The sequence below is a fragment of the Ursus arctos genome, unplaced genomic scaffold, assembly GCF_023065955.2.
Source record: "Ursus arctos isolate Adak ecotype North America unplaced genomic scaffold, UrsArc2.0 scaffold_14, whole genome shotgun sequence".
Lineage (NCBI taxonomy): Eukaryota > Metazoa > Chordata > Mammalia > Carnivora > Ursidae > Ursus > Ursus arctos.
Genome location: NW_026622808.1, coordinates 9,603,208 through 9,626,360, shown reverse-complemented (window position 1 = coordinate 9,626,360; position 23,153 = coordinate 9,603,208). Strand labels below are relative to the sequence as shown.

Here is a 23,153-nt window from a genome sequence, read left to right as displayed (position 1 = left end):
TGCCTCCCTCAGCCAATCCGTGCCGCCGACGCCGCGCACGCGCGTCTAGGGCTCCCGGGCTCCAGAAGTTGTCTGGGCGGCTGCGAGGTAGAGCGCTGGGCTGGTGACGTCATCCAGGCGAGCGAGGCGGGGCTGCGGACGGTGGGCGGGAGGCTGCCAACGGTTTTGAGTGTAGGGAAGGAGGCGAGGTTGGGTGTGCAGGGGTCCTTGGTCTTCCGGACCGGGGCTCAGGGGAGGGAGACAATCCCTGGTCCACACCTTGGCAAATTGAGGACGACTGAGGTCTGGCGGTGTGGCGAGGAGTCTCCAGGGGTGGTCGGGGTAGAGGATCTGAGGCTAGGCTGGAAGGTGGTGGACTTTTTAGAGAGGTCTGACTGGGTGGCCGAGAGGTTACAAAGTTTCTCTTGGTATAGTACGGAGGGAGGGATTCTGGGGAGCCTTGCTATGGCTTTCTTGCCAGGAGCGGTCGGAGGGGATATACAGGAGGGTTGACCGTGGGTGGAACGGGTGCATGGCGAGAGGCGTGAGGAGGTGGGGAGAGGGAGGGTCCTGCCTCTCTGCGACCGGCGCCAGGTGAGGGCCAAATAAGACTGCTGGAGGGAAATCAGACCCTTGTTGGATTGGATCCGTTTCAGTTTGCACGTTCTGGGTGTGAGAATTTAAGAGCCTGTGCCAGAAGTTGGTCTGTAGCACTCCAGGGGAACTCCTGTGGTGCTGTCGCCCCTCCATCTTCTGTCCCCACCCCCACCTTGCTGCACCCTCCTTTTCCACGGTCTCAGGCATTGTGGAAGGAAATGCTTTTGCCTTCTCCCATGGCCTCTGGAACCACTGGAAACCTTTCCTCTAACCAGAAAGCCTCCCTACCGTTACTCCCCAAGGATCCTTGGCTTGGAGTCTTTCTCCTTTCTCCCAAATCGTCTTTCTCGGTGCACTTCCCCCCCTCGGGTCTCCTAACTCAGGACCAGGAGTTCCCAGCTCTGCTGTCTGCAGTTGTCTCGTGCTTGTACTCATGGCGACATCAGCTACCAGCCCCAGTTCACCTCTCCGGGCTGAGGATCTCTTGAGTGATGCATCAGAAGGCCCTGGGCTGAACCAAGTATCCTCTGAGGTGACCTCCCAGCTCTATGCTTCTTTACACCTCAGTCGTCAGGCGGAGGCCACTGCCCGAGCCCAGCTGTATCTCCCCACCACCTCCCCATCTCCCCATGAGATGTTAGATGGCTTGGCCCAAGAGCTGAGTCGCAGCTTGTCGGCTGGCTTGGAGAACAACTTGAAGAAAAAGGTGAGAGAGGTGTCTCTCGGGGACCTCTAGGGTCTTGGAATGGGAGGTGTTAAAAAAAAAAAGAAAAGATTGCTTTGCTGAGATTTGAATTCCTGTTGTTGGATTTCATATTCCTTTTAACAACAGAGTCCCTTATGCTTGTTCCTGGGAGCAAATGTTTATGAGGGAGGAAGTGGCCTGGGATGCCATAATTTGGGAAATTGTGAAACTTCTAGGGTTTTGTGGTCAGAGACACCTGCACCATGAGACAGGTTGCAGTGCTTTGACTGGGACTTGGGCACTAAGCGAGGATAAGGCTTTTTCAGCTAAGGAGGGAACTAGGAGCTTAAAGATAGCAAAATGTGCTAAGTTCCTTCCAGCTCAAAGCTAGTTTGATTGTATGGTTTACAGTTTGGCATGTCAATCATTAAAACATGGTCTAATTGATTACACATGTAACAGAGAGGTTGGTTATTAGCCTTGGACAGAAAAAGTGTCGTAAACAATTTGCAGACTCGTTAGGTCTTCCAGAGTTTGAAAAACGGACTATACCGTCTTCACACAAGATGTTTGCTCTCTAGTTGACAAGGATCCTCACCAGGCTTCTCTTAATGTGGCCAATTAATTTGTTTACACTACTTGCCTGGCTTCTGTAGACATTTGAGGTTCAACCCTTATTGAGTCAGTTCCGGTTTTCTTGGCTGTCCCAGGTGCTGGAGTAAAAATTCTTGGGTTTTAGGGGGTGCCAGATGCCACATACGCTGGCGGTAGGTAGAACATAGATCATTCAGGTTGCATCTGATTTTCATGCTTCTTTATTCTAGGATGGCTCCAAGCATATCTTTGAGATGGAAAGTGTTCGGGGTCAACTCCAGAGCATGCTCCAGACCTCACGGGATACAGCCTATCGTGAGTTAAACCCAGATTTAAGGGGTGGGAGAAGGCGGAGAATGGAAGGCGTCTGAGACAAGAGAGTTCAGGAGGAAAGGCTCCAGTTCTTTGGGAGAGGGGCTGGAGGAGTGGGTGAAGTTGAAAGGAAAGGACCTCTCCTCTCTTCGCCTTCAAGTGGTCCTGTTCCTATTCTTACCTGACCCTGGCTGTGGGGTCCCTCTGGCTGCCTGCAGGGGATCCCATCACTCCAGGTCCTGGCTCAGAGAGACGAGAAGAGGACTCCTTTGACAGTGACAGCACAGCCACTTTGCTTAAGTGAGTTCCCCTTGGGATTCTCCTAGCTTGCTTGCTTGCTTTCTTGGAAAGCCAATGTTCTCTTCCTGAGTTCTGCTCTTTCCTGCTTTTCTATCTCTTCGGGACTTAAGATGCTTGTCCCTTAGCTTTCAGTTTTCATCCTTTCTTTTCTATCATTTATCCCCTTTACTCTTTCAGGAACGTGGGCGTCTACTGCCTCGTACCTGGCTTTCTCCCAACATCTAGTCCTTCTTCCCCCGGAAGAGTGGGCTTGTTTCTGCTAAAACTTATTGCAGGGAGTGTGGTAGACAGGAAGGAGCACTGTAGAGTGAATCACAGAACCTGAGTGGTGTCTAACTCTATGACTTTGGCCAAGTGTCTTGCTCTTTCTGAGTGTCTGTTTCCTTGTTTGTAAAATGTCACAGTTGGACTAGGGGCTCTCGAAAGCTTTCCGTACCCTGATATTCTCTGTCTGCTTTGCTCAGCACCCGGCCCCTGCAAGACTTATCTCCATCTAGCTCAGCCCAAGCCCTGGAGGAGTTGTTTCCCCGCTACGCCAGTCTTCGGCCGGGGCCCCCACTCAATCCCCCGGATTTCCAGGGGCTGAGAGATGCACTGGATTCTGAGCACACCCGTCGCAAGGTGAGTCACCGAGGCTTCCTTTTGAAACAGCAAAGATTAGAAATAGGCTGGGTGCTGGGAAGGGTTGAGGGCCTGCAAGCTGAGGCTTTGCTCAGATGGCTCTTCAGGGAGGTCGACCCACCATGCCGTCGAAGATGCACGCCTCTCCTCTGGGTGTGCATTCAGGTCCCTCGGGTGCTTCCTTCATAAGAGCTTATCATAGTCCCAGATATCTTGTCTGCTTCTCCCCTCTAAAATCTAAGCACCATGAGGGTCAGACCTTATCTTGTGCAGCACTGTCTTCATAAGGTCGAGAATGTGCTTGACACAAGGAAACATTCCAGAAGCGTGTGGTGAATGAACAACACGCCTTGCTGGCTTGCGCGAAGGTTTTACAGCTACTGGTGATACAATGGACTTTATCTCTGCAAACCTCAGCTTATCTGAAGGGAGCAGAGATGCGGACTAGACAGGGGAAAGGTTACAGTCATTGGTTGTGTTGTAATTTTTGGAACCGTCTCTGTTTGTTTGAAACTGCCTGGGCCTGAATGAGAGGCTGAATCCTTTCTCCTTGCCATGTTTAACCATTGTGCCCAATGAGGTGCTTAAGCACGGGTCCCTTCCCACTCTGTGCCGTGTGGGCTATTGCTCTCCTGCCAGAAGGTTCGTGGAAATTTCTCTCTGGAGATCCGGGAAAGGGAATAGCCTGGAAGCTAAGCCCCTGTCTCCTGAGCTGGTAGAGGTCTTGGGCCTCAAGATTCCTGCTCCAAAATTCCTGATTCTCCTTCTCCAAACCTATTCTGTTCTTGGGACGTGGGCTCCCTGCCTCCAGCCCATTTTCGCCGAGAGGCACTGGGAAGTTTGATGCTTTGGTCAAAGTAGGGATGGGAGCAGCCAGACTTCTCATCCTCCTTCCCAGCATTGTGAGCGCCATATCCAGAGCCTGCAGACCCGGGTGCTAGAGCTGCAACAACAGTTAGCTGTGGCTGTGACTGCCGACCGCAAGAAAGACATCATGATCGAACAGTTGGACAAGGTGCCGGGGTAGCAGAACGCGGGTGGGTCTCTCCGTGGGGGCTGCCAAGGAATAGTATAAAGGGGGTGGCCAACCAGCATTTCTTTGTTCATGCCAGGAGCTGGGGGTGGGTTTATCAGCTCCTGGGAGAAGGTGGCTGTTGACCCCACCCCTGTGGGCAGGAAGAGGGCAAAAACATTACTGTGAAATTCCATTTGACTTTCCTCTCCTGAGACCCTGGCCCGAGTGGTGGAGGGCTGGAACCGGCATGAGGCTGAGCGGGCTGAGGTGCTGCGGGGGCTGCAGGAGGAACGCCAGGCCGCCGAACTCACCAGGAGCAAGCAGCAGGAGGTGGGCAACCTGGATCGGACGACATGAGAGCCTAGGGCACAGACCGATAGAGGGAAGGGAGCCCAAATAGCTCTGAGTCCAGGTTCCCAGCAGACTGAGCTCAGTCTCGGAGCCGCTGGCCTGACCGTTCTTCTCCCTTGTCCCCCGCCCCTTCACTGTTTTTGCTGCCAGACTTGCATCATCGATGTTTTCTGAGATTTCCCCACACCACGTAGCCTTCTCTTGGGCCCCCAAGTCATCGAGTTAGGTCTCACTTTTAAAGTTTATGTCGCTGAAGCTTTCTGCAGTATAACCTGCGGGGATTCCCCTCTGTTCGTCTGTCCTGTGTTCCCCTGTCCCTGAAAGACAGTGACCCATCTGGAGCAGAGCCTTTCCGAGGCCATGGAGGCCCTGAATCGCGAGCAGGAAAGTGCCAGACTGCAGCAACGGGAAAGAGAGACACTGGTGAGAATGCCAGGCTGGGTCCATTCCAGTAGAGGCCGCCAGCTCATTCTAGAGCGCTGCGGGCCGTCGGTGGGTTGTGGGAGCCACACCACGGGCGTGTCTCCCCAAGTGTGTCCCTAGAACACTCGTTCTGCTAGATCCTCTGTAAACGAGGCTTGGCCGCCAAGTTGGCTCGAGAGATTCTGCAAATCATTGCCGCGTTAGAATCATCGGGGGATTGTTTTACCATCCGTCGCCAGGGGTTTTAATTCGGTAGACATATCACGGGGCTGGGGAGCTGAAATATTTTCCGCAGTTTCCTAGGTGGTTTTGTTCAGCCAGGTTTGGGAACTCTGCTCTAGGGCAGAGCCAGGAAAGGCGTGGGATGAGACTCAGCCGGGTTTGTGATTGCTGAAGTGATAAGACGAGATGACCCGTATGAATTAGCAGCCAGGCCTGGAGCTCCGATGTGTGGGTGATGCCTGCTCGCGCCGCGCATGCTGGTACCTGTCATCCTCACAGGTCTTATCCTGCAGCGCCGGTCGTGGTTGCTGGTCGGCTGGTTCATGACCGGAGGCTGAATTTTCTAGTCTCCGTGGAGCTTCTTTTGATAATGGTAGTGACCGCTGTCGTGTACTGAGTGTTACTATGTGCCGGACACTCTGCTAATTGCTGTCTGTGAATTTTTACCGTAATCCTCACAAGGCAGGCCCTAGATACGACGCCAGCGTTGCAGAGAAAGATGTGTGCCTAAGAACACATAGTGAGTGACAGCTGGGATGCAAACCGATTTGAACCCAGATGTACCGAATTCTGGAACGGAAGCTCCCGGTGACCATGTCACAGTGCTGTGGGCTCGTCAACGATTATGTTTTTAGCGGACATAGTTGTCAGCGGGTACACTGTATGGGGGTGAGGGGCCAGATGGCTGGTCTGTCGCGGGCTTGCTGAGGATCTTGGGTTTCTCTGCGGCTCCAGGAGGAGGAGAGGCAGGCTCTGACGCTGAGCTTGGAGCTGGAGCAGCAGCGGAGCCGGGCCCTGCAGGAGGAGCGGGATGAGGCCCGGGCCGCGCAGCTGAGCGAGCGTCGGCAGCTGGAGGCGCTGACGCTGGCCCTCGAGGAAGAGCGGCAGGCCTGGGCCCAGCAGGAGCGCCAGCTGCAGGAGCACTACGGGGCCCTGCAGGAGGAGCTGCGCGCTCAGCTGGAGAAGGAGAAGGTAAGAGCGGCCGTCGGGGAACGGGGAGATGCCCACATGAGACGGGAGGGCAGAATGGGGGCTGGAAGGGACTGGGCTGAAGAGTGAAGAACCATCTGTGGGGGCAAGACGGGGAGCGCGGGGCCTGCAGGCAGGGCCGGGACGGCCAGTACCCGCACGGCTGAGGAGGGAGATTCCCCGGAGCCGAGCAGATAGTCACGTGTGAAGAGGGAGTGCAATGGCACGGAGGTAGCCGGGAGGTGGGATAGGAGGCGCGCACTCCAGTTTGGCTTCCTTTCTCAGGGGAACACCCAGAGGGAGGTGCAGGCGGCGCGGGAGGCCCAGCAGCAGCTGGCGCGGGCGCAGGCGGAGGCGCGGCGGCTGGAGGGGGAGCTGGACACAGCTCGGAGAGAGAGAGACGCCCTGCAGCTGGAGATGAGCTTGGTGCAGGTCAGGCGGCGGCGTGTTCCCCAGCTTGCCTTCCTCCCTAGGACTGGTAGGTCTCAGCACAGTGACCTTTTGGGAGTCACGGCAAACACTGCTGTTTTTTAACTAGAATTTTGAGCCCTCAAGGCCTTTACAGTAACCCCCCTTCATCCAGGGGGGATGCAGTGCCCGAAACCCTATACGTGCCACGTGTTTTCTGTACGTGCGCGCCTGCGGGAAAGGTGAATTTACAAAGTATTCACATAAGAGATGGACAGTAACTCATGTTAAACTCGAACACTTAGAGCAATAGACTGTGATAGAAGTTACATGAATGCAGTCTCGCCCTCGACACATCGCACTGTCCTGCACTCCGCCGTCTTCTGGTGAGGATGTGAGATGGGGAGGTGCCCACATGCGGGGACGAAGGAGGCGAGGGGCGCAGGCGTGTGACACAGGGTTGGGCTGCTGCTGACCTTCCGGCAGCAAGCCAGGAGGGAGATCGCCTGCTTCTGGACCACAGCCTGGACAGCAAAACCGTGGCGAAGGGGACTACTGTGTGTGTGAGGTGTGTGTTCGGGGCACGCTGATGCAGTTCCCAGAGCAAGTCACCCTGAGAGACTTTCCTTATTAATGATCGACGTAGGAGACGCCCCGAGTTTCTGGTTAGCGAGGCCAGTGTTGGGAAAAACACACTCCTTTTACTTTTCACCTAGCCCGCGGAACTGGCGGACTGACCACATGGAAACTAATTTCTCGTGGAGGACCGAGGGTGGAGATGTTAGTACAGTTCCGTAGCGGTGCGTAAGCTGCCGTAGCCCCCGGACTGGTGCTCGCTGGGAGTTCACGGAGTCTGTTCAACAGCCCCGCTGTGGAAGCTCTGTGCTGGGAGCTGGGAATCGTCCGGGCCAACGAGGAGCCACCAGCTGGGGGGAGTGGGTTTGTCGAACACACGCATTCTTGAGGTAGTGTCATAGCTGATAGTTGAGGGACAGGAGAACTCCTCTTGACTCAGGGTCATCTTGGTTGTGGGGTCCTCTCGAGCCCCACTGAGGAAGATCTGCAGCCTCTGACGATCCCCGTTCCCCTTCCCTGTTTGAATTTTTCTCCTAGTATGCTACGTTCTGCAGCTTTTAAAATCTTGTGCATTTTTTGAAGGCAAGGGTGTTTGTCTGTTCATTGTTGAATTCCACAGTGGTGCCTGGCTTCCGTGTTATTTAAGTCATCGATTTCCTTATTGTTCTATCCATTATCGAAAGGGAGGTGTTGACATTTCCAGCTATCACTGTAGAACTTGCCATGCCTCCCTTCAAGTCTGTCCATTTTTTCTTCATATATTTTGGGGCTCTGTTAGGTACATAGATGTTTATATTGTCATGTCTTCTTGATATAACCCTTGTTGGCTTAAAATCTGTTTTGTCTAATGATAATCTAGACCCCGCCCTAGCTCTCCTGGTTGCTCTTTGCATTGGCTCTTTTCATCCTTTTACTTAACAGGCTTTTGCGTTTTTGTATCTGAAGTCAGTCTCGTGTCGACCACATACAGTGGATCATGTTTTGTTTCGTTGTTTAATCCATTCTGCCAATTTCATATTGGCCTTTAATTGGAGAGTTTAATCCGTTTACATTTAAAGTAATTACTGGTAGGGGCGCCTGGGTGGCTCAGTCGTTAAGCGTCTGCCTTTGGCCCAGGGCGTGATCCCAGGGTTCTGGGATCAAGCCCCACATCGGGCTCCCTGCTCTGCTGGGAGCCTGCTTCTTCCTCTCCCACTCCCCCTGCTTGTGTTCTCTCTCTGGCTGGCTCGCTCTCTCTCTGTCAAATAAATAAATAAAATCTTAAAAAAAAAAAGATGAAGTAATTACTGGTAAAGAAGGACTGATTTCTGCCATTTAACTATTTATTTTCTGTACGTCTTCCCTGTTTTGTTTTTCAGTTACTCCATTACTGCCTTTCTGGGGTATTTCATCAATATTTTGTGTATGTTTGATTCTCTTCATTTTCCTTTACTGTACATTTCAAAAGTAACGATTCCCTTGAGGTTACAATTAACGTCTTAAAGTAACGGTCACCTAGTTTGAATAATCTTAGCTTTAGTTTCAACAGTGTGCAGCCACTGTTCGTCTGCATCTGTGTCCCTTCGCTTTCACAGTGTGATTGACACAGATTTATCAGTACTGCTTTGTGCATCTGCCTTTTATGTCCTTTGGGAAGAAAGGAGTTACAAACCGTAGTACAGTAATGCAGGCTTCTGTAGTTACTATGGAGTAACCTTATCGGTGTCCTTTATCTCTGTACAGCTTCAGGTTACTGTCTCCTTTCATTTTGGCCTGTCGGACTCCCTTCAGCCCTTTTTCTATAGGTCAGGTCTGCTAGAAATGAATGCTCGTAGCTTTTGTGTATCTGAGAATGACTTCATTTCTTCTTCATTCTTGAAGGTTTTTGTTTTTTGTTTCACTTGACAGTTGATTTTCTTTCGGCTCTTTAAATATGTCATTCCACTACCTTCTGGCCTCCGTGACTTCCTATGAGGAATCCGCAGTTAGTCTTATGGGGGCGCCATTGCAAGTGACAGGGTACTTCTCTCTTACTCCTTTCTCTGTGTTTAGCTTTTTTTAATTAATTAATTAATTTATTTTTTGAGAGAGAGGGAGAGAGAGCGAGTGCACATGAGCCAGGGAAGGAGCAGGTGAAGAGGGACAAGTAGACTCTGTGCTGAGCACAGAGCCCAACGCAGAGCTGGAGCCCGACATGAGCTCGATCCCATGACCCCTGAGAGTGTGACCTGAGCCAAAATCAAAGTAGGCCGCTTAACTGACTGAGCCAAGCAGGTGCCCCTCTGTGTCTGGCTTTTGACAGTATGACTATGATGTATCATAGTGTGGGTCTCCTTGAGTTTATTCTGTGTAGAGATTGTTGAGTTTGGGGGATGGGTAGATTTGTCTTTTATCGAATTTGGGAAGTTTTTGGCTGTTTTTTCAGATTTTTGTTGTTGTTGTTCTTTCCTCTCTTTCTTGTCATTCTGGGACTTTGCTAATGCATCCATTGGTATGATGGTCCCTCAGGTTCTGTTCATTTCTCGATTGTTTTTTCTTGTTGCTCATTGGATTGGATAATTTCTGTTGCTTATCCTCAGGTTCATTGGCCCTTTCTTCTTCCTGCTGGACTCTGCTATTGAGCCCCTTTGGTGACTTTTTAAAATAGTCTTTATTTTTTAGGGCAGTCTTAGGTTCAGAGCAACAGAGAGCAGAAGGTACAGAGATTTCCTGTACACCCCCTAGCTCCACAAATACATAGCTGCCCCCGTTACCAACACCCCCACCAGAGTAGAACGTTTGTTACCATGACACGTCATTATCACCTGGAATCTGTAGATTATGTTAGGGTTTCCTCTCGCTGTGTATGGGTTTGGACAAATTTATAATGACACGTGTCCACTTTTATAGTGTCACACTCAGTTTCACTGCCTGTTCATCCCTTCCTCCCTCCCTCCCTCCAACCCCGGGCCACCACTGAGCTTTTTACTGTCTCCATAGTTTTGCCTTTTCCAGAGTGTCATGTAGTTGGAACCCTACAATATGTAGCCTTTTTAGACTCACTTCTTTCACTCGGTGATACACATTTAAGTTTCCTCCATGTCTTTTCATGGCTTGATAGCTCCTTTCTTTTTAGTGCTCAATAACAATCCACCGTCTGGATGGGCCGCAGGGTATTTAGCCGCGCCCCTACTGAAGGACATCCTGGTTGCTTCTAATTTCCGGCAGTTAAGAGTAAAGCTGCTGTGAACACCCACGCGCAGGTTTCGGTGTGGACCTAAGTTTTTAACTCCTTTGGGTAAATAGCAAGGAGCGTGGTTGCTACATTGCATGGTAAGAGTGCCTTTTGTTTTGTCGGAAACCACCCCGGTGCCTTCCAGAGTGGCTGTACCACTTTTCATTCCCATCAGCGGCGAATGCGCGTTCCCGTTGCTCCACATCTCTCCGACATTTGTTGTGCTCAGTGTTCTGGATTTTGGTTATTTCGGTAGGGGTATGTAGTGAAATAGGGGTGTGGAGTGGTGCCTCGTGAAATTTTCATATCATCAATGATACCTTATAGCTCCGGAACTTCTCTTTGGTTCTTATTTATTATTTATGTCTATTGATGTTTTGTATTTGTTCATACGTTATCCTGATTTCATTTAGTTTGTTGTCCACAAATAGTTCATTCAGCGTATTTGAGACTGTTGATTTAATGGGTTTGATTAGTAATCCCAATGACTGGGCTTCCACAGGAGATGTTCCTGTCCAATCTCTCTCTCTCTCTCTCTTTTTTTTTTAAGATTTGTTTTTAAGTAAACTCCACACCCAGTGTGGGGCTTGAACTCACAACCCTGAGATCCAAGAGTTGCATGCTCTACCGACTGAGCCAGCCAGGCGCCCTTAATGCTCTTTTTCCTTGGAACGAGTCATATTTTCCTGTTTCTGTGTTTTGTCATTTGTTGTTGAGAACTAGACGTCTTAAATATTATAATGTAATTATGGAAATCGTAATCTCTCTCTCCTTGGATTTTTTTTGTTGTTGGCTGCAGCCATCCACTTGTAGAGTGACTTTTTCAAACTGTTTTTGCCAAGTCTCCATTTCTTGTTGTGTGCGGTGACTGACATTTCCGTTGTCATCTCTGTGATTAGCCTGTGAGTTGACAGAGATTTTCTTAAATGTCTGCATCCCTCTCCCAAATAAGTATATATGTCTCTTCATCTTATGATTGATGCTACCCAGGAAGCCTCTGCAGGAGCCCAGAACAAAGGTGGTTCTTTGCTCTGGTTCCTCAGGGGACTGCCAAACTGGCCAAAATGCCCAAGCCCACGTTTTTGGAGGATAAGGTCCTTACTGCCCACCCTTACTTCAGCCGGCCCCTCTAAACTGCCGGCCTCCCGTTCCCATGGCTGCAGCAGGCTGAGGGTTGGGGGATGGAAGCAGGCTCACACCCCAGCTCTTGTACCGAAGTCTAGCAGCCTCTGCCTTCATCAAGCGCCGTCCTGGTCGAGTAAGTGTCTGTTCAGGTTCCAGAGTTCCCAAACAGTGGGTTTTGGTATTTTCCCCCAGCTTAATGGATATTTTGGCAGGACTGACCCCTGCAGTTTCCTACCCTGCTGTGTCCCATGACGTCACAGTTTTTAAATTCTGTCTTAAATAAAAACACCATAAGACATTATTAATATTGTTCTGTAAAGTCACTATTCATTTAGAGGTATCCACATAATTTACTATTTTCTTTGTTGTTCTAACTTTCTTTGAACTCAGACCTCCCATGTGAGATCTTCTGGGTGGAAAAATCTCTCTGTATGTATATGCATGTATATGTATGTATATATGTGTGTGGTTCTTTAGTTTGAAAACATCTCTAGGGGCACCTGGGCAGCTCGGTCAGTTAAGCACCCAACCCTTGATCTCGGCTCAGGTCTTGATTTCAGGGTGATGAGTTCAAGGCATGTGTTGGGCTCCATGCTGAGTGTGGAGCCTACTTAATTAAAATTTTTTTAATTTTAAAAAATTAAGAAAAAAGAATGTCTATATTTCACAATCATTTTTTTAAGATTTATTTTTATTTATTAGAGAAAGCACATGGGGGGAGGGGCAGAGGGAGAGAATTTTCAAGCAGACACCCCACTGAGCGTAGAGCCCAATGCAGGGCTCGATCTCACAACCCTGAGATCATGACCTGAGCTGAAACCAAGAGTCAGACACCTAACCGACTGAGTCACCCAGGTGTCCCTGTGGGTTGCTGCTGTAAAAAAACCTATACATTTGCAGCAGCTTGTCACTGTCACCTCTTAATAGAAACATCTTTCTGTGTCTAGTATGCCCAGTACATGACACGTAGATAGACGCACATCGTGATTTTTAAGAATTGTATGTCTCAGTGAACGGGTGAATCATACAAAATCATGTTGTGTGTTTTTTTTTTTAAGATTTTATTTATTTATTTGAGAGAGAGACAGGCAGCGAGAGAGGGAACACAAGCAGGGGGAGTGGGAGAGGGAGAAGCAGGCTTCCAGTGGAGGAGCCTGATGTGGGGCTCGATCCCAGGACTCTGGGATCACGCCCCGAGCCGAAGGCAGACACTTAACGACTGAGCCACCCAGGCACCCCTGAATCATAGTTTTCATAAGCGTTTTCCTTTCGATGAGAAATGTCCACTGACACCAGTTTTTTCACTATCAATAATAGGGCTGCCGTGAGCACCATTATACGTAAATCTTTGGTGCCCCTTCCGTAGGATAGATTCCTTAAAGTGCCATCGCTGGCTCAGAGGAAGTATATATTAACTTCTCCATTAGAAGAATTTAGGTAATGAGCTATCCAGAGTAGTCAATATCAGGAAGCAGGAGTCAGAGTGGGGCTGGAGTGGGCAGAAGTGGGGAGCGGCTCTTCCGTGAGTATAGAGTTCTAATTTTATGAGATGAGCAGTCCTAGAGATCTGCACAGTAATGTGAGCTCAACACTACCCAACTGTATGCTTAAAAGTGGTTAAGGAGGTAAATTTTATATTATGTGGGTTTTTTTTTTTTTTTTTAGAGATTTTATTTATTTATTTGACAGAGAGAGACAGCCAGCGCGAGAGGGAACACAAGCAGGGGGAGTGGGAGAGGAAGAAGCAGGCTCATAGCGGAGGAGCCTGATGTGGGGCTCGAACCCAGAACGCTGGGATCACGCCCTGAGCCGAAGGCAGATGCTTAACCGCTGCGCCACCCAGGCGCCCCTATGTGGGGTGTTTTTACCACAATTTTTAACAATTAAAAAAAAAAGAATTGGTGTAACAGGGAAGGGTTTAGTATGACAGGAGAGGGGCGGTGGGTGGGGTTGCCGTGTAAGCCGTTTCCGGCGGCCAGAACGTTCTTCTTCAGGCACTGGGGGCATCTGGACGATTCAAACAAGGGGATAAATTGAGCACATTTGTACTTTGGAACATTCACTCAGGCACAAAGTGGAGGGTCTACTGGGGCCAACGTGAGAGAGGGCGGAGGCTAGAATAGAGGCCAGGAGATCGAGTGGACGTGAAATAATCCTGAATTACCGTAGTCATGAGTGGAGGAGTAAATTCAGGAGATGTTAAGGAAGGAGAATGGAAGGACCCGTTGGAAGGTGGAAAGAAGCAGGAGGAGGCAGGATGACTCTGGCTTTCAGATAGCGTGGGTGTTCCGATGGAGGGCAGTGCCATTAACCAGGGCGAGAAATGTCACAGGAGAAGGTTCGAGCATAAAACACCAAATGAGCTCAATTTTGAATGTGTTTTATGTTTTTTAATCTTTTTTTTTTTTTAAGATTTTATTTATTTGTCAGAGAGAGCGAGCACAAGCAGGGAGAACAGCAGGCAGAGGGAGAAGCAGCCTCCCCACTGAGCAGGGACCCGGATGTGGGACTCGATCCCAAGACCCTGGGATCATGACCTGAGCCGAAGGCAGACGCTTCACCGGCTGAGCCCCCAGGCGCCCCTGAATGTGTTTTATTTGAGGTGTAGCCAAGTGCCTGTATTCAGGAGGGTTCTGGGTGTGTGGACTTAAACTCCAACTAAAGAGAGATTTGGAAAGTGCTTTAAGATATAAAAGGTAAGAAAAAACATAGCCTAAATGCTCCGTGTTTATAATACACGTATCAAAGCATCCGTGAGCCGGAATGTTAGTTAGTATGTGGTCAGAAGACTGAGGACAGGACTCGAGACAACACCCGCCCCCTCCGGGCCCTTCAGCAAGAGCGGTGGGCTGGGGCCAAGGAGCAGGGCGCGAGGTCACGGAGCCAGCGGAGGTCACCGAGCTGGCAGCGTGGCGGGGCCGAGGGGGGCGTGCCTCTCCATAAGACAAAGACGGAGAAATCATCACTGTGGGATTTGGAACTTCAGTTCTTTGTCGTGAAGGGCTGTGAGGGGAAATCAGGTTTTGGGGAGTTGCAGAGGGACTGTGAGGTGAGAGGGAAGAGCCAGGGTCGCAGCCCGACCCTGCTTTAAGAGGAGGGGACGGGGACGCCTGCTGCGTGTCCTAGAGATGGGCTCCTTGTACGTACCGTTGCTTTTGGCTAAATATGTATTTCTTTTGTGCGGCGTCCCCTTGCCTTCTGTGTGGGTGTGAAGTGCAGGAGTCCCGCCTGGAGCCTGCTTCCCTCCTTGCGGCAGAATTCTTACCGTTCATGCCTCAGGCGTGGGGGGGGCTGGGGTTTGTCGGCCTCACGGCCCCCGTCCTCGGCCCCAGTGAGCGGAGCTGTCAGCTCGCCTTCCTGCACCCCCAGGCGCGGTGTGAGAGCCAGCGGATCCAGCTGGAGTCCGAGCTGGCTGTGCAGCTGGAGCAGCGGGTGACCGAGCGGCTGGCACAGGCTCAGGAGAGCAGCCTGCGGCAGGCGGCCTCCCTGCGGGAGCATCACAGGTGCCTGGCGCTTACGTACTGCCCCCGAGGCCCCTGGGGCCCAGACTGTCTCCAGAGCTGCCCCTTTCCCGCCCCTCCCAGTCCCACTTCCCGCATCCCCTCTCCCCCGCCAGTTTTTTCTGGAAATGCTTCTTTGGTGAATCAGTATCCCATATCCCGTACATCCTCACCTCAGTGTCTGCCCCTGGGGACCCTGTCCTGCGACACCTGCTCTGTCCCTCTGTCCTTGGCCAGGCTGGCTGGCGCTCTCGCTGGCACAGGCGCACGTTCTGGCTCTTTCCCGTGTGATGACTTTGGTCCTCAGACTCAGCCCTCCGTCCTCACCCGTGTCCTCCCAGGAAGCAGCTGCAGGACCTGAGTGGACAACACCAGCAGGAACTGTCCTCGCAGCTGGCTCAGTTCAAGGTGGAAATGGCGGAGCGGGAGGAGAGGCAGCAGCAGGTGGCGCAGGACTACGAGCTCAGGTGCGGGTCCGCCGCAGCCCTTTCTGTCCCTTCCCTGCGCCAGAGCGCAGACTGGGAGTGGCAGCGGGCTGCCCCCTCCGAGGGCCTGTCCGCGTCTGCAGTGGCCCCGGCCCCTTTCGGAATGGCAGACGCCTGCGGCCTCAGAGGCCGTCCTCCCCCTGCCATCTCTCCCCCAGGCTGGCCCGGGAGCAGGCACGCGTGCGGGAGCTGCAGAGCGGCCGCCGGCAGCTGCAGGAGCAGCGGGCCGAGCTGGTGGAGCGGCTCCAGGCCATGCTGCACGCCCACTGGGAGGAGGCGAACCAGCTGCTCAGCGCCACCGGCCTGCCGCCCAACCCCCCGGTAGGCATCGCCCTCGAGCTCAGCTGGTCCTGAGGTCGGGCCACACCTGCCCTGCGGGAAACTGCCCCGTGTGCTTTCGTGAAGCACCGCCCCATCAGAGGGACCCAGGCTGGCCCGAGCGTGGGGCCCACTCTCCTCCCCCAGCCCCGGAGGCGTCTCACCCCTCGCCCTGTTTTGTTGGCGTCTTCCATTTCCTCCTCATAATTCTTCAATTTTTATTTTAAGCTAAAATCTTTTTTGGAATAGATAACATGCGTGTGGTAACAAAGGAAATCCAAACAGTTCGAAAAGGTGTGCGGTGGAAAGTGCTGTGTCCCCTCCCCCCCGCCTTGCCCTGCGAGCTTTGGGCCCTCTCCCTGGAAGCGGCCCCTGCTGCTCCCCCCTCATGGGCAAGCCCGGCCCCCGGGGGTGACCTCCCGTGTGTGGCTGCACCACTTCTTTTTGACCAAGTGTTTATTCATGGACATCAAAGTCGTTCGCTATATCCTGCTTCCACGCTCCGTGCTGACGTAAATACCGTCACACGTGTCTTCGTGCAGGCCTATCTGTAAAGTTTCTGGAGACAGAATTGTAAGGTCAAAGTAAGCATGGAAGGTGATAGATGTTACCAGATCCCCTTCTAAGGACTTTCTACTAATTTGTCATCTTCAACTTGGAATCAAGGTGTCTGTGTCCTGTCGCGTGTCTTTACGTGCACGGGCGCTGATCCTGTCTCTCCTGTGGCCAGGTGCCTGCCACCAGCCCCTCCAGCCCTGGGCCTCAGGAGCCGGAGAAAGAGGAGCAGAGGCTGTGGACTCTGCCTCCTGTGGCCGTGGCCCTGAAGCCCGTACTGCAGCAGAGCCGGGAAGCGGGGGACGAGCCGCCTGTTCTCTGCAGCCCTTCCCCAGACCTCAGCCTCCTGCTGGGCCCCTCTTTCCAGAGCCAGCACTCCTTCCAGCCCCTGGAGCCGAAGCCAAGCCTCACCTCATCCTCGGGTAACTGGGGACACACATCACTGGGGTTCCCCGGATACGCGCTGACGGGCTCCTCTTACCTGCTTTCTGTCTGGGGCTCAAGCAGTTAGTTTCCTAGACGTCTGTGACCAGAAGGTGCGAGAAGCAGAAATCCACTCAAGTTGTTCGAATAAAAGGAGTGAGAGCTCACGGGAGTCTGACGTTACTGGGCTTGATGAGAACCAGCGTTGGGACCGGGGCGCTCTCCAGAACCAATTTTGGGCCGTGTGGGCTCTTGGCGCTGCCTGTCCCTGCGCAGCTCCTTCCTCTGGTGGACCAGCACTCTCTCCTAGGTTCTTGCTCTCCTCACCTCAGCTGGCATGTGGGTTTGACCGGTTGTGACACTGGCTCCAGCCGATACTCTAGTCAACCGTAGAGAGACAGTGGTGTCTCTGTGTCTTGGGTCCAGTTCGAGGAGAGGTGCTCTGATGGGTCGGTAACCATTCCTTGGGTGCGGTGGCTTTTCCTGGCTTGGTCAGCGGGGACTTGGGTGGACGGCAGCGCTCTGTGTGGTGCAGACGTGACGGCCCAGGTCCGGTGAAGAATGAGGGACAGATTACATCACGATTTTGAATGTAAAAATTATGTAGTCGTGATTAAAGAGAATGAGGGTCAGAACATGTCTCTTAATCCCAAGCCACTCTGAACACCGGTTTCTGTTCTTCAGGGAGTTTATGGTGGGGTTTCTTTGCTCAGAGTCTCAGTACCAGGACCTTCCCCCCCTGCCCACGCCTCTCGGAACTCAGCTGTGCCGTCTGCCAGCCGCCTCCAGCCTTCTCTCTCCAGCTGCTGTAAACTCCGACCCTCCCCTTCTCCCCGCCGGGACGCCCCTCCTGTATTTAATAGGCCTGCTTCTCTGGGCATTTGGGGGGGTTGATTTGTGGAGGACCCCCCTCCCCTCCCACACACACGCGGCCCTGTTTCACTTTCCAGCCGGGGCCTTCCACCCTGACCACAGGCCGGAGCGGCCGTTCCCCGAGGAAGATCCTGGGTCCGACGGGGACAGCTTCCTCAAGCAGGGGCTGCCGCCCCCCTCCCAGCTCGAGGGCCTCAAGCATTTTTTGCAGCAGGTAAGAGGGGACCCACCAGTCCCACCTCACCTCCTTCTCCCCTTCTTCATTTTCTCCTCCTGCAGCTGCACCCCCTTTCAGGACTGGTGCCTTTCTCCCAGTCTGTCTGATATAAGTCCCTTCTGGAACTTCCCGGCTTCTGCCTCCGTCCCAGACCCAGGTCTCTTTCTTTATCGGTCCTCAGGGAACCTTACTGTCTTGTCCCCGCAGCTGCTGGAGACGGTACCCCAGAGCAGCGAGGCCCCCTCTGTTGATCTCTTGCCCCCGAAGTCTGGTGAGTGCAGACTCTGAAGAAGGTTGGGGCCGGGCATGGAGAAGGCGGGAGCTGGTTGTCGGGAATGGACCTTTGGAAGCTGGCAAAGGTCATAAAGCCTAACAAAGGCTGGGTGGTGGGGTGTCCTTGGCTCTTGCCCCGTTTCCTGATTCTCGCATCTTCTTCCTTGTGCTAGGTCCGCTGGCCGTCCCGTCTTGGGAGGAAGCCCCCCAAGTGCCACACCTCCCACCCCCTGTTCATAAAACCAAAGTGCCCCTAGCCATGGCGTCCAGTCTTTTCCGGGCGCGTGAGCCTCCCTCAAGCCACTCCCAGGGCAGCGGTCCCAGCGGTGGCTCCCCAGAGAGGGGTACGCAGGCCGTGGCTTCCCGGGGTGGGGGGGTCCTGGGTGCGGAGCTGGTACCTGGGACTTAAGGCCCTTCTGGGTTCCTGGGGAGGTGGCGCCGGGGCCCCAGCGTGACCGGCGTTCCCGGTGCGCCTCTCAGGTGGAGACGGGCTGGCTCCCGCGGGGCAGCTCATGGACGTGTCTCGGCTCTTACGACTGTGCCAGGCTCGGGGCTGGGGCACGCTGCCTGCCGAGGACCTGCTGCTCTGCCTGAAGAGGCAGGAGCTCGGCAGGTACCAGCCTGGGGGCGGGGCGGGGTGGGGGGGCGGGGGTCTGGCCTCGGGCGGCCGGCGCGGGCGGGAGGAGCGGCTGCGTGCGGTCCGCGGGTCCACCGAGAGCCATCCGTTGTTCTGGGGAAGAAGGCACGGGCCAGCGGTGGGCCCACGGTCTCCTCTTCCTCTGTCCCCCGCTGCTCCCGCCTCTCTCTGGTCTCTTCCTTTCTAGCGTCCGTCTCCTCACCTGTAAACACCACCTCCGCGCCTCCGTGCCCTCCTACCTTCATCTTCTCCTCTTTACCCCGCAGCTCAGAGCTCAGACTCTAGGACTCTGACCTCCTAGTGTAACTCCCTAGTGAGTCCGCAGTGTCTCCTCCTGTTTGAGCCCCAGGTCTGTCTCGTTTGTTGTTCTTCGCAAGAGACAGATTGGGGAGTGGGGGGGGGGCAGCTCCCCATCCTCATCCCTCCATTTCTGTGGCAGGACGGACAGCCGAGGGGATAACGTCCCCAGAAAGAACACAGACTCCCGCTTGGGTGAGATCCCCCGGAAAGAGGTGAGGGATAGTGGGGCAGGGACGGGGGCATGGAAGGGCCCTCGCTGACTGGTCCCCAGCTGGCCCCCTTGTCTGTTGCCTGGCCCCTGCTTCCTCCATGTCATCTGTGGCCTGGTCTCTCCCCTCTGCTGATTGACCGTGGCCCCCTTGTGCTCGGTGCCTTTCCACAGCGGCGGGGAGGCTGACTCTCCCTCCTCTTCTCCTCACTCCAGATCCCCTCCCAGGTGCTCCCTCGCCGCCTCGCTCCAGCCCCTAAGACAGAAAAACCTCCGGTTCGCAGGAAAGGCGGGCACCCTCCCCCCAGCAGCACGAGGAGTCGGGGGGGCATCTGGAGATGAGCCCCTTGCCCTTTCTACTCTTCTTGTTTGAGTAAATGCTCGAGAGTCTGTGTTCGAGTCTCTGACTCCTAGGCATCTGAGAAAATGGAGATTTTATAGGAAACTACTTGGTAAAGAAACCTCATTCTGTTTGAGTATGTTTTTTATATGTTACGTGTTCCCGTTTTCTATTCTGCGGAAAAGACACGAAGGCTTAGAAGAAAGACCTCTGGCTAGGTTTGAGGAGTTCCGGTGACCTGAGGTTCGGTGTTTTGAGAGTAGCACATGCAGAGCCATTAGCCATGGTCTGCGATGGGATTACGGAAGGTTCTCACTTGCTTCTTCATACATTTCTGTATTTCCACATTTTCTGAAACAAGCATGTATTAACAATCAGAAAAAACACACTTGTAATAAAAGAGTAAATTATTGTATAAAGAGTGAGTAAAAATTCGATTGTTGGGGGAGATTATTGGTCTCAAGGGCGAGTAAAGCTTGCGGATTGCATCGGCGGGGCGCTGACCCACCGGCAGCCACGCTGCCGCGCTGAGACACGGGTTACAGACTAGACTGCTGGCTGGGAAAGAAAAAAGAGCCGTCGTTACCAAACCTGCCATCCTCATTCTCACCACAGTGAACGAGAAAGAACCGGCCCGTGTGCGGAGCTGAGGAAGGCCCCGCATCACCGCACACACGGAGAGCTGGGAGCACGACTGAGGTCCAGCTGCAGGACGACGCCCTGGGACCTGCATCCCCTCCAGCTCAGAGCCCAGCGCGGGCGGCGAGGACACCAAGTACGGCTCGGAAGGGCCTGGCCGTCCTGGGGTGTCTTCTGTGACGGGGGCGAGGCCGGTCTCTCTGCTCCCCAGTTACGTGGTTAGTGCCAGCATAGATGCGATGGCACACACCTCAGTGTTCCATAGACGCAAAAGCATGGGCCTTGCTTGCTGCCACCGCAGAGAAACTTCTGAGCCTCCGGGGGAGGGAGAGGGAGAGAAGATGGACGCCTGGGACCGGCTCCGGCCAGGGCAGCTTGGCCCTCGGTACCCGCACTCAGGGCTGCTCTCTCTGGCGGAAAGACGCCCTCCAAGCCCTGTCTGTCTCTCTACCCACCTAGGAGAACATTGACTTTGCTCCTTTTTGATTTGAACAAACTCTGTGTTTGGTGGCCTGTAGTCGCCCTTCGTAGATCATTTTATGACATTTTTAAAAGCTGGTGAGATGAACACTGAGTCTTACCTCCTCGTCTCCTGGGTTCCAACCTGCCCCCATCCGTCAACACGCCCTACATTTTTCTTGACACGAAGGACGGTCCGGAGAACGTTGCCCAGCTCTCCAGAACAAAATCAGAAGGGGGCACAGTGCTGATGTAACCGTTTTGTGAGCTAATTATAGAAAGACAATGTCAGTTGTTAAAAAATCTAGTGAACGTGAGAAGCCTCTCTCTTCCCTGAAGACCAGCAAGGAGGGGCTGGGAGGGGGAGAAAAGCCACAGACAAGCAGCCCCCCACTTTTTCCTTACATAATCATCTTGGGAATATTCCAAGGGGGGACAAATGAAAGAATTCGCGAGTTTTGGAAATGCCCACACGGGGAGGAGGTGGGGGCTTTCAGGTTTCACTTAGTGTGGCTGGGGGGTGACGTGGGACTTTGTCCCCGGAGGATTCGCACAGCCCCGTGGGGGTGGGCGTGGGGGAACATATTGGGGTGAAGACTTCGCTCCACCACCAGGAAGCCCTGTGGGGCGCTCGCTCTGGGGCCAAGTGTGTTTCCCTGGTAACGTCCAGAGCAGCCCGTGGTCCTGCTCCACACAGTCACCCGGGGTCTCGGGCTCTTCCGTCCGCAGATCAGGGGCATTATCTGTGTGGTTGAAGCAAGATCGTGGTCACGTGGGACTCCGGGGTGGCAGAAGGGGCAAGAGCCAGGCCCGCTGGTTTGAGACCCATACTTGGAAATGCCACACATCAGCATTGCTTATGTTTGGTTGCCAAGACCTGAGTCACGGGAGACTCGGAAGCGTGGCCGGGCTGGCCGCCGTGCTTGCAGCCCTAGCCTCTGTTTCTATGCAAGAACCGGGGAAGAAGGAAGGATAGAGTCGGGGTGGACAGCTAGCAGTCTGCTGGGCTGCGAGGGGTGCCTCCCTCGGGGGCGGCGGAAACCGTGGCTGAGGCAGCCCGTGCCGGTCGTCAGCCCAAAGCGCGCAGACACCGAAGCCTCTCAGCGCGCACGCGGAAATGACCATGTGCCTCCAGGGTCGCCGAGGGCGTGGAGCAGCAGAAATGCCACTCGCGCTCCGAGGTGGGGGCCCGGGAGAGAACCAGCGGGCCCTTTGGGAAGCGTTTAGGCGTCATCTAGTAAAGGGGATGATGCCCACTCCCTAAGACGCGGCGAATCCATCCCTAAAGACGGGCTCCAGAAAATCCCCGGCCAGGGCGCGGGCCCGGAGACCAGTACGGGAGCGTCCCCGCAGAAGCCTGCCGACCACCGACGTCCAGTAGCAGAGATGGGCTCGTGTAGCGAAACCCCACGCAGCGTTGCAAACGCATGAGCTAAGGTTACGCGCATCCGCATGGATCGCACAAACGACGTCGAGTGGAAAAGCAGATTGCAGATTGCAGAACAAGGTACACAGTCGACTGTTTATGCAAAGTTTGCAAACAAGCAGTGGATCGCCCGCGCGTGGGCTGCTGTTGGAGCCCAAGGGCGTGAGAAGGGGCCCTGATGGGGGCGAGGGGCTGGCAGGTCGGCCGGCAGGTGTCCGAGCAGGGGTGGCAGAGGCCGGGCATCTGTGCGAGGGAGGACGGGGGGCCGATTGTCCCAAGGGGGGGGATCAAGTGTGGGACGGCATCGTGGATAGCGGGAGCTGGCATTTTCACTTTTGGGGGAAGGATTTACAAACACGGAAAGGGAGGAAAGAGAATTCTGGGCTGTTGGATGAGAACTGAATGCATCAGTGCAGACTCCCCGTCTCCCATACGTACAGATAGGACGGAAATACGAGTAGATTTCCCCAAAAGACCCCTGTATCCGTCTCCCAGGACTGCTCGGACTAATCACCACCCACTGGGTGCGTCCCAGTAGAAATGTGTCCTCACAGTTTTGGGAGCCGCAAGTCGGAGATCAGGGTGTCGGCAGGCCCGTGTTCTCTGCAGACTCTGGGGGGCGGGGACCCTTCCCTGCCTCTTCCTAGTTTCCGCTGGTGGCTGCCAGGGGTCCTTGACGTTCCTTGGCTTGTAGACACACCACACCACTCTCTGCCTCTGCTGTCACGTAGGGTTCTGTCTGTCCGTCCCCCCGTGTGTTCACCTGGCCTTCTTATAAGGACACGGATCATTGGATTAGGACCCGCCCTAATCTCGTTCGACCTCATCGTAACTGATTATGTCCGCAAAGACCCTATCTCCAAATAAGGTCACATTCGGAGGTATTGGGGCTTAGGATTTAAACATAGCTTTTGGGGATATGGATAAGGATAATAACCCTTTTAACAACGAACACACCTAGCATCCAGCTCTTGCCTTTTAAATGCCATTCTGTACGAAAAAGGAAGGAGGGCTCCTTGGAGAAATGGCTGATTCCAGGATTTCCCCAGGATCAGGGAAAGTACAAGGTACAATCTGACACGACCAGTCTGGAGACACCGTCAGGTCCCACAGGTTAAGGGCCTGGTCCC

At 53.7% G+C, this 23,153-nt stretch overlaps 1 protein-coding gene across 1 annotated transcript; it reads left to right on the top strand.

The window, feature by feature from the left end:
* Positions 1-35: 35 nt before the first annotated feature.
* CNTROB (centrobin, centriole duplication and spindle assembly protein) lies at positions 36-19,918 on the top strand. Its single transcript, XM_026520875.4, has 19 exons — positions 36-1,282; positions 2,086-2,170; positions 2,386-2,467; positions 2,932-3,088; positions 3,987-4,103; positions 4,317-4,433; positions 4,779-4,877; positions 5,835-6,071; positions 6,354-6,500; positions 14,740-14,873; positions 15,212-15,337; positions 15,514-15,676; positions 16,404-16,650; positions 17,602-17,738; positions 17,949-18,012; positions 18,188-18,358; positions 18,495-18,627; positions 19,091-19,163; positions 19,376-19,918. Exons 1-19 carry the CDS (start codon positions 1,010-1,012, stop codon positions 19,499-19,501), a joined length of 2,688 nt encoding a protein of 895 aa, XP_026376660.2. The 5' UTR covers positions 36-1,009; the 3' UTR covers positions 19,502-19,918.
* The last annotated feature ends 3,235 nt before the right edge of the window (positions 19,919-23,153 follow it).

Coding starts and splice junctions, on each gene's coding strand:
- CNTROB (XM_026520875.4), top strand. CDS start 1,010: ATGGCGACATCAGCTACCAGCCCCAGTTCACCTCTCCGGGCTGAGGAT. Junction 1,283..2,085: donor AGAACAACTTGAAGAAAAAG/GTGAGAGAGGTG, acceptor TCTTTATTCTAG/GATGGCTCCAAGCATATCTT. Junction 18,628..19,090: donor AAGAGGCAGGAGCTCGGCAG/GTACCAGCCTGG, acceptor TTTCTGTGGCAG/GACGGACAGCCGAGGGGATA.